Consider the following 10,969-nt stretch of genomic DNA (forward strand, 5'->3'; position numbering starts at 1 on the left):
CCCTCCTGCACGTCACCATACAGCGGTCGCTCGGAGATTTCTTCGACTGTCCAACGGACGGTAGATTACATCTCTTCATCAGGAAGCGGTCGCCGAGGGAGAATAAGGCTGACTGGAGGGCGGCCGAGTCGGTCCATCTCAAGGGGCCCTACTCTTTTCGCAAGGGATTCGGGGGTTGGACGAGTCGGTGACTTGGCAGCATTTCCTTTTACATTTGAGACGGCGACCGATGGACGGTGGGGACTCGAACGTTTTCTGGTCCAGTGGATGACTTCGCCTCCGTCGACGAAGTCTCTGGATGAACGATCCAATTCGTCGAGGGGTTCGGGAGCTTCCTCGAAGCTCTGATCATGGCTCATTCTGGGGCAGTATATTTTATCTTCAATAAGTATTTAATAATTTATTCTACAATTTAATTTAATTATAAATTATAGTTGATAATTTTTTAAATTTTATCTATAATATAGAAAAATAATCAATTTTGGAGCGATAATATACAATGCGTTTTGTTATATTTAGTATGGTGTTATTTATGAAATTATAATAGTATCTCGAGTAATTTTATTGAAGAAAACTGGAATTCTCTGTTACTGTTTATCAGTGTTCTTTTATGGTCATTCATAAATTTGATTACTGTTCCAAATTAACTATATTATGTATATTAATACTATTAAAAGTAATACTAATAATAATATCAATCAATTCAGAAGTGTTTTATATAAAATTATGAATTTTGGAATCATTAAGACATAAGACTGAACAACACTAGTGTGATTAAACCTGGCCATATACTTAAGTATATAGTGTGATGATTATATTAGTATGTAGGTTTTAAAGGTTGAATTAGTGTTACTTGAATAAATTTGTTTGTTTTTAGAATTAATGTTGACTTGTTATGTTTACTAAACATAGTATTCACAAAGAGTTATCACAACAAAAACATTGTTTTGATGTGAACAAGGTATTGGGTTTTCATTTGTAATGCATTTTCAAAAGTGTCCAGTGTTTTGTACAAATGCATGTACCAATCACCACACTTTAATTATAATATGAAACAATATACACAAGCACGTATAATCCAGTATATTATATGAGGGTATTTAACAGTATTCCTAATGTAGTGTTTTCAGGAGAAAAAGAATTCAAAAAAGGGGCAAAGAAGATAACTAAGAATTTTTTTGCTGTATTACATAATTTTAAAAATTAAATATCATTAAACATAATAAACTCACCAAAAATATTGCTTCACTTCTGAATTGATCACACTGTAATTTTTTGGATATTGCTTCACTTATTCATATTTATGTCGAGAGAGTGAAAATTTAGAATCACAGTTGTATATCTTTAAAATCCAAGAGCATTACAGAAGAATGATTGATTGATTGATTGAAATATACATATATATATATATATATATATATATTCTATCTCTTTTAAAAATCCACACGTTTTGCTGTATTTAAAGATTTCAGTCTCGTATTTTTGCTTTGTCCATATAAAAGTTTAATGTCATTGAACAAGCTTGCAAAATAATAACATTATGTGTCTAAATTTCTTCAAAATAATTACAGGGTACATCATTATTCTTTGATTTCATTAAATATATGCTTTATTGTGTTCCATTTATAGAAACCACGGTATATTTCAACCATAAATTTTGAAATGGTAAATCAATATAAATCATGAATTCACATAGTACATATATATATATATATATATATAATTTATTTTGCCAAGATACACTCTAAAAGTAAACATAGACAATAAATAAAAATCAAAGCAAAATCCACATCAAAAATGTTATTTTGAAGGGAATTAATTGCCACCTACAACTTAGACTTTGATTGATTCAGACATGTGATGCATGTGATTCTTTTGAAAAAACATTCAGTTCTTTTTCACAAGCATTTAACAGATGTGCACATAAAATCTGGAAGGTGATGAAGCCTTCAAAGTCAGCAATGGCAGAATCAAATTCATCTCTTAGTGTATGTGCTTGTGTTTGCATGCCATGCATAGTTTACAATTTTGCAAACCATATCATAATTTTTTTTTTTGCTACCTAAAACATGATTCCCAATAATAACAAAAGCATGATTTTGTAGTCAAGAAAATGTCCATGATTTAAATGCAAGAGCTGGAGTAGAAAGCTATATGGTCATTCATTGTCTATGTATAAGGTCATGTCAAAAGTTTATCAATGTTTTGATATATATATATATATATATATATATGTGAGGAATACATGATTATTTTGTTTGTTGTTGGTTTTGTTGTAAAATATTCAAATTAGTATGCAGTAAATTCACTTTCAAATATTACATTCTAATTTAACATTCTGAAGATTGATTGATTGATTGATTTTTTTTTTCGTTTTTTTTTTTTTTTTTTTTTTTTTTTTTTTTTTCCAGAAAAGAGCAACAATACATGAGTTTGAACAACATGGTTTGCATTTTTATTTCTTTATTTCTTTTATCATTTGTTAATTGTTTTAACTTCTTAAAATCCGCTGATTTTTTTTAATAGATGTGTCAACTTTGAAATGTTTTTTGTGCCTTGAAACATTCATTCTAGTGTCTTTTTCTCATACTTGGGCTTTTATTCTTCTTGTTTATTTTGACTTGCAAATTAAATTGGCATGCATTTAAGAAAATAAAGTAATTAATTTGACACCAATCTTTATTCTTAGCACTACTCTGCACTATTGATTCTGGCTCTTCTTCCAATTTTTCAAAGATTTTCTTTGACCTTTTACAATCGGATACAATTCACATAATTCTCATACCAATAATGTAATGGGAATTCGTTTTGTCAAATAAACACCATAAATGGCTCAAACACACAAAACCATTCATTATGATAAAAAAGCTGAAAAGTACCACCAATACAAAACATATTTCACTCCATGAAATTTTCAACATCTGAGGTTCATGATGCAAATGTACCCATCATTCCTGTTTAATAAACACACAATCCCCAGAAAGAAAACATTAAAAAATAACTTCAAGGCCACGAACTGATAGAAACGATTTCATCATGGGCAATGCACCGGATATCAGAGGGCGGGTAGAGCAGGACATTACGAAGGATTTATACAGGACACGATGATAAGGGTGCCCGGGCCTCGAACGGGGAAGGTTATCCAACGGCGGGTATGGTGTGGTATGTGGAAGGATATAAACAGTAGACGGGTATCTCAAATCGCGGGTCGTTGAGGATGGCTAGGCTCCCCCGGCCCCTGGGGGGAAGGTTATCCAAGTGTGCATGTCATCCGGAAAACGGGTGGTTACAGAAAAGTGGAGGGTGGGGTGAGGGGGTTGGGTCCCCTAAACCCAAGCAACGCATCGGACAAGGAGAAAGGGGGTTAAGGGGATTTGAGAAGCTTCTGGACGGACCCTCCCAGTTGTTCGTCCCCTTTCCTCCGTCATTCTCTAGAGCATTCCTTCTTCCGAGCCCCTTCTCTGGCCCTTTTGGAGTTAAAGCCCAGCTCCGTAGTATTCCTTATCCTTGTAGTCGAATTGCCTCGGCCTTCGGTTGGTGTGTGAGTGCGTGAGTGGGTGAGTGAATACATTGCAAGGTATTTGCAATTCTGCTCTTGGTTGCGTAATTGAGGTAGTTTTGTGGATTGGGAAGAATTTCGTATCATGGCTGCTGCTTCCATGGCTATAGCCGGGTCTGCTGCGACTGCTTCTCTCAGGGTGAGCTCTGAGAGCCGGGCACCTTCCTCCTTGAGTTCTTCCTCTGCCATTGGCCGCGTGGGATTTAGTGGCGGTTTGAACCAGCGGAGGCAGCGGGTTGCGCACCGTACGACGGTTAAGGCTGCGAAGGAGCTGCACTTCAATAAGGATGGCTCTGCTATCAAGAAGATGCAGGTGAATGCTGCGTTTTGGATTTCAACTCAAGTTGTGCGAATTCCGGTGGCTGCATTGGTGCTGGCTCCTTGGTTGATGAGAGTTGTACAAGGGAGTCGGTGCTTGGTGATTGCAATTTCTTCTTGCGACCTAACAATGCTTCATAAATTTGTGAAAGAGTGGAGAATGTGTGCCCTTTGTGTATTTGTGGATTTTTGATCTCTTCTTCTTGAACAGGCTGGAGTTGATAAGCTCGCGGATCTTGTGGGTGTCACCTTGGGCCCTAAGGGTCGCAACGTCGTGCTTGAGAGCAAGTACGGGTCTCCTAAGATTGTGAATGACGGAGTCACCGTAGCCAAGGAGGTTGGTGATAATTTTCCTTTTGTGAGGTTGAGTTTCGATTGGCTCAATCTCTTGAGAATTGCGATCATGATTCAGAAGTAGACTGAGTGACATACTTGTTCGTAACGATTATAAAATCTGTTCAATTGACGTTGAAACCGAACACGGGTGATGACCAGGTCGAGCTCGAAGACCCAGTGGAGAATATTGGAGCCAAGTTGGTGAGGCAGGCATCTGCGAAGACCAACGATTTGGCTGGAGATGGCACCACTACCTCCGTGGTGCTTGCACAAGGACTCATTGCCGAGGGTGTCAAGGTAGCTGTAGTACCTATCTGAGTGCCTTCTTGCTCTAATGTTTGTTGTTCTCGAGCACCTATTTCGCTCCATTTCGTCAATTAGGTAGAAGTTTAACCAGAGGCATGAACTAACCTTGTTAACCTTTTCGTGAGCAGGTTGTCGCAGCAGGAGCCAACCCAGTTCAAATTACCAGGGGCATTGACAGAACTGTTATTGCCTTGGTGAAGGAGCTGAAGAACATGTCAAAGGAGGTGATTGATAACGTGCCATTTCTAAAATAGTTCCTCACTTTCTGTGTTTCGTTCTGGGGGTTTCTCTGAGCGAGTTTTTGTCTCCAAGTAAAGTATGTGCCCTTTGGTTCTTCCCTTTCTTTGCACTACACAGCTGAATTGGATGTCGTTGGCAGGTAGAAGACAGCGAATTGGCTGACGTTGCTGCTGTTAGTGCCGGCAACAACCCTGAAATTGGGCAGATGATTGCCGAGGCTATGGGCAAGGTGGGACGCAAGGGTGTGGTTACCATGGAGGAAGGGAGAAGTGCTGAGAACCACTTGTACGTGGTAGAGGGTATGCAGTTCGACAGGGGCTACATTTCCCCCTACTTCGTGACAGACCCCGAGAAGATGTCTGTGGAGTACGACAACTGCAGGGTACGCACTAACAGCCTCTCAAATTCCCATGGAGCATGTTCATATTTTTCTATGTGCTTCAGGGTCTCTTCAAGGTTTGTGTACATACATGGGATAACCAAGAGGCTGGGGAAACAAGGGAGTGTGCTTAATTATTTTTTCTCTAAGTTGATGGACTCTCTTTGGTGTCCATGAGTCAGTTCAACATCACTCTTTTCGTACTTGTGAACCTTGTGACGTTGGTATTGATTGCTCGGGTTTATCCTTGACTGAATTCATTTTGAATTTATTTTATACGTTGGTCTTGCAGCTCCTCTTGGTCGACAAGAAGATCACCACTGCTCGTGATATGATTGGGATTTTGGAGGAAACCATCCGCGGTGGGTTCCCACTCTTGATCATAGCTGAGGATATTGAGCAGGAAGCCCTGTCTACACTGGTGGTCAACAAGTTGAGAGGCTCACTTAAGGTTGCTGCTTTGAAGGCACCTGGTTTCGGTGAGAGGAAGAGCCAGTACCTGGATGATATTGCCATCCTCACCAGTGGAACCGTGATCCGGGATGAGATTGGTCTGGCCCTTGACAAAGTTGGTACTGAAGTGTTGGGTACTGCCGCCAAGGTTGTCCTTACCAAGGATTCAACCACGATTGTTGGAGATGGCAGTACTCAAGATGCAGTTGAGAAGCGTGTGGCCCAAATCCGCAACCTCATCGAAATCGCCGAGCAAGAATATGAAAAGGAGAAGTTGAATGAGAGAATTGCTAAGTTGTCTGGAGGTGTGGCCATCATTCAGGTACTAACAATGTCAAAGTTGTAGCTTATGCTTGATTTTCTAGTTTTTTGAGATTTGAACACTCATCATTGTGCTTAATGCCCGGTTTTGCTGTTTAGTCCTGGGAGGGCTCCACTTGACTTGAGACTTCCTGTGCAGGTGGGAGCTCAAACTGAGACAGAATTGAAGGAGAAGAAGCTCCGTGTTGAGGATGCGCTGAACGCTACCAAAGCCGCCGTGGAGGAAGGTATCGTTGTGGGTGGAGGATGCACTTTGTTGAGACTGGCCAGCAAAGTGGATGCTATCAAGGAATCTTTAGACAACGACGAGCAAAAGGTGAGAGTTGTTGATGCGGTTCATATAGAACCGCGTATTAGAATAATTGCTATAGGGAAAGACTCGTATTATTCATTCGTTTTAAATCAGGCTTAGTAATAGTAGTTGTTTGATTGGTCGGAAGGTGACGTCATTTCGTCTTGTTGCTTTTCCACTTGACAGGTTGGTGCAGACATCGTGAAACGGGCTTTGTGCTACCCTCTGAAGCTTATTGCCAAGAATGCCGGCGTGAACGGGAGTGTGGTGGTTGAGAAGGTTGGTGCTACAATTTATGTGATTTTGGCATATGATGATTTTACATGTTTTTGGTGGGTTACGTTCTGGCGTCGTCCAGTGAAGCGGGAGAGCTTGATTGTGATATTTTACACTTTTCCACTATTTAATTTCTAAAAATCTGGTTTGATGACCAACAGGTTCTAGCCAATGAAAACTCATCCTTCGGTTATAATGCTGCTACTGGTGTGTACGAGGATCTCATGGCCGCTGGTATCATCGACCCTGCAAAGGTTGTGAGGTGTTGCCTGGAGCACGCTGCCTCGGTCGCCAAGATTTTCTTGACCTCTGATGTTGTAGTTACTGAAATTAAGGAACCAGAGCCTGTTCAAGCTGGCAACCCCATGGATGCATCAGGTGCGTCCCTGATATAAGCTACATTTGCTGAAGCTTTCTTTCAAATTCGATGTAGTCAAGTTTTAACTAGTCCGCTTTACTCAAAGGGCTTTCGTCAAAGTCATGTAAATTCTATGTCTTGTTCCAAATGGCTGAAAGACAAGTATGTGTGGGATGGTCGCAGGATATGGTTATTAAGGAGTTGAGCGTTTTGAATAATGCCTCTGATTTTTAAAGCAGATTTTTTTTAGTAGTAATTTTGAGAGGGCGACTCTGTAGCAGAGACGGATGTGTAGCGTAGCTAGCCTCAGTAACGAGATGATTGCCTTAGCCTATAGTGCAACTCTTCTTGTGAAGAGCAGCTACCTACTACTTGGAATTAGAACAAGAGGTCACAGAATTCATTCAAAGATGTCACACAAGTACTAGAACATACGTAGACTCTTACAAGGTACGTAGAATCTTCACGTCTAATGGAAATTTACAGATTCATTCCTTTCTGTCTGCTCCCGACCCTCAGTGCTCCCAAATTCACAGTTGTTGGTTTTGCTTGTGGTGTAAAATATCTAAAAAGTGGGGCGCTTATTGATTCGTGGTTTCCCTTTTCATTTCAATCTCTAAAATTACTAGTTCATTCAATCACCTTGTAGCATTCTCTTACGGCTAATCTTATCCATAACACTTGTTCTAGGATTGCTAAACTTATTGAAATTTTTTCACGAATCTTTTGCTCTCTCAACAAATGTTGTGTAGCGTTTTAAAATTAATCTTTGAACTGGCAGTGTACCAGGTTCAGGTTTAGGGTTGCGTTACCCTCTTGGTAGGAAATGAAACATGACCTTTGGTCTGTGGAACATGACACATGCGCAATGCATAATTTCTTTGATTCACACCTGGTTGATTTGAACTTGTCACGGGAATAGAAGTCAATTATGAACTGTTCTTACCCAATTGCACTGTTAGTTCAATTGAAAAATAATCATGTGCCCATCTAAACAATGTGCCAATTCATATCGAAATAACCAGTAGAGTTTTATTTTTTTATTTTTTATTTTTTATTTGTAGTGAAATCGGTTTCTTGACATTGTTTCAGCATTTTTGTGAAATTTAGAGATGAAGTCTTAAAACTTGACCGTAATTTTGTGGATGCGTTGCGAACATTATATATTTTAACATACTACTGAATATTGCTCATCGTATTGTCGTTGACTAATTTAATTAAAAACAATTTATGTGAGATGTCAAATGTTTATTGTGAGATGTTACTAAGCACATAATATATTTATTTTACTGCTTAGAAAATTAGAAAGTCTTCTAATCGAAAACTATATATACAAATACACCATGTTAATCGATATCCCTGAACTAATGTTTCCTGTTCATTTGATAATATTTGCTAGAATACAGATCCTTAAATAGGTTATAAACTTATATCCCTTAACCATTATTCCTTGTTCAATGTAAAACATTTCCATCAATAAAGGTTGTAAATCAAGCAATATATGTATATATGTGTGTATATGTATATATAGATACATATATTAGAACTTACTCTATGAAATCAACTACTAAATTTGTCTACATTCGAAGAAACACAAGAATATTGGTTGTGATGTCAGTTTTCCACAATTTTAAGTGAAGCTCAATAAGTCCTAAATCTAAGATATTGAAGCTGTTTTATTTAAGAAAAACAACAAAATAAGAAAAGAAGACTATCATGAAAAATAGTGTAATACAATCTTATTATCTTACCAAACAATTCAATTCTATATTATAGAATATTTTAAAAAGAAGTATAAAAATATAAATGACCAAATAATAGATTTATCTATCTTACACAACTTAATTTATGATACTAATTTTCTTAAATTAATATTTTAATTTAAATAACTACATATTAATGTGATTGTAAAATACATTTATTTGTTGATTTTTAATTTAAACTTAAGCCATATTTATGTTTAAATATACATAAAGATATATTAATTTAAAATTTCCAATTATTTAATAATTTTTAACATTTTAAAATAAGGAAGTACAAGGATATATATATATATATATATATTCATACATATCTATAAGACAGTTTCATATTTATTTATTGTATTCTCTTTTCTTACGATTCATCTTTAATTTAATTATAATTTTTATTTAAGTATTTTAAAAGGTAGTTTTAAAAGAATTGAAAATTTTAGGACTTAAATAAATACATGTTTGTGTATTTTTATACTGTTGTTTGTAGATGATTTCATTCATTCTCTTTTTAATTAATTTTGAACCATATATTTTCTTAACATATTATACATAATTCCCAAAAAAATAAATATATAATATACTTATATCATTCATTTGACAACAAATATATGCAATATAAGTTTGATTGTATGTATGGATGTATGTATGTATATGTATATATATATATATTGAAATTCAAATATTGTATATGTGTAATAATTAAACATTATTACAAGGAATTGTATAAAGTATAGTCAATTGCAATGAATATCAATATTAATATATTTTAATTTTAATAGATTTTTATTCTCAAAAATAAATTTTATTTTATATTTGGTTGAAATAATAGAAACTACCAAAAATTTAAAAGAAGTATATGTAGATTTTATTTTTGAATTTTAGTTAAATTTTAATTATTATCTATATTAAATAGAACTATTGACTAATAGCTTCCAAATTATGCAAATAGATGAAAATCGTCTCACAAGCTTTCATTTTCACTAATTAAATGGAAGAGCAAATGGCTATGCCTTTGTCTACTATCTCTAGCTTAGGATAGTAAGTAAATATTAATTTGGAAGAGAGAGAAGAAAATATTTTTTTTTATTTTTTATTTTTTTATTTTTCCTTTTTTTTTCTAAACAAGTAGAATTTTCTTTGATAAAATATACATTAGTTGTAAAGTCTCAACAATGTAGTATGGTTGGTTCATTTCACCATTGGGGTCTTAAGTTCAATTTCAAATGATAGCATAATCAAATTATATTAGGTGTAGTAGTCAAATTTATTAAAGCTGTTTTTAAAGTTATTTTTATATCTTTTGGAGACAAATCTTTTACTTTGCTTATACTCTATTTCTTTATGTTTTGAACTTGAAACAACTTAAGTACTGTAATTATTTTAGATTAATTAAATTTTAATATAAAAATAAATGTAAATATATATACATGATTTCTTTTGAACAATAACAATGTTTGTTCTACTTTTTTGAGAGAAGGTGATTATAAATAATTTTGTTAATAATTTTTTATAAATTTAATTATAAATAGATAAAATGTAAAAATACCTATTTCAGTTCATACATGTATAAATATACACACATGCAATTAGGTAGAGATATGTGATATTAAACACATAAATAATCAATGTATATTTCAATTATTGTAATATTATAGAGATATCTCATGTAAGGTAGCTGATTTATTGTTGACTACCTTTCCTCGTTCCTCCTCTATTTCTAACTTTAGGGTCGAATATTTCCATGAATTTGGCAACCTATTATAGATTAGATCTAACATCTTTTGGTTGAAAATAGGTCCAAGGCTCATTAAAATGGTATTAAGCTATGAGTAATGAATAAATTTCATTATATTCAAAATGTTTGGAATGCTATAGAAACATCTCAGAGAAGGTAGTTGATCCATTGTTAACTATCCTTCTCTCTATCATGGATATATATCTATTGTAATTGTTACGTAGGTAATATGAATAGGTAGAAGTAGGTAAAAATAAATTAATTTCATAATACAGTCTAAAGAAGCTTCCTAGAAACTTTTTAGATGTTGTTTTGACTTTACATATGTTTATAGTTGATTGGTAGGTTAGAAACTTAGTCAATAAACTAACCACGTACTACATATGTTGGTAACTTGCAAAATAAGCTAATTATGTGGCATCCATATAGAAAACTTGCCTTACAAGTTAAGATAAATATCATGCAAAGTCAACACGTTTTTGGAGGTCCTATAGAATGTTATTATATAGATCCTAGGTAAATAGTATATATAAAGGTAAGAGTGAAGCCTTCTTCATTCTTGTCAATTTATTTTTTGTTTCTACTTTAGTTTCAAGAGTCTCTAGTTTCTTTTTCTTTTTTTTTAATTTGATCATTTTAAGT

At 34.9% G+C, this 10,969-nt stretch overlaps 1 protein-coding gene across 4 annotated transcripts; it reads left to right on the forward strand.

The window, feature by feature from the left end:
- The first annotated feature begins 3,515 nt into the window (after positions 1-3,515).
- Positions 3,516-7,924, forward strand: LOC112293635 (ruBisCO large subunit-binding protein subunit beta, chloroplastic). 4 transcript variants are annotated; one of them, XR_002973076.3, is made up of 11 exons: positions 3,516-3,872; positions 4,089-4,214; positions 4,373-4,510; positions 4,648-4,743; positions 4,899-5,141; positions 5,431-5,913; positions 6,052-6,228; positions 6,391-6,483; positions 6,642-6,858; positions 7,022-7,288; positions 7,620-7,924. XR_002973076.3 is itself a non-coding variant. In XM_024543295.3 (10 exons), the coding sequence occupies exons 1-10, from the start codon at positions 3,645-3,647 to the stop codon at positions 7,033-7,035; spliced, it is 1,815 nt and encodes a 604-aa protein (XP_024399063.1). In that variant the 5' UTR covers positions 3,516-3,644; the 3' UTR covers positions 7,036-7,337. The 4 variants fall into 4 exon arrangements, 2 of the variants coding, with proteins under 2 accessions (XP_024399063.1, XP_024399062.1); XR_016507128.1 differs by having other exon boundaries at positions 7,628-7,924; XM_024543295.3 differs by lacking the exon at positions 7,620-7,924 and having other exon boundaries at positions 7,022-7,337.
- The last annotated feature ends 3,045 nt before the right edge of the window (positions 7,925-10,969 follow it).

Source organism: Physcomitrium patens, chromosome 16, assembly GCF_059467195.1.
Source record: "Physcomitrium patens ecotype Gransden chromosome 16, ASM5946719v1, whole genome shotgun sequence".
Classification (NCBI taxonomy): Eukaryota; Viridiplantae; Streptophyta; class Bryopsida; order Funariales; family Funariaceae; genus Physcomitrium; species Physcomitrium patens.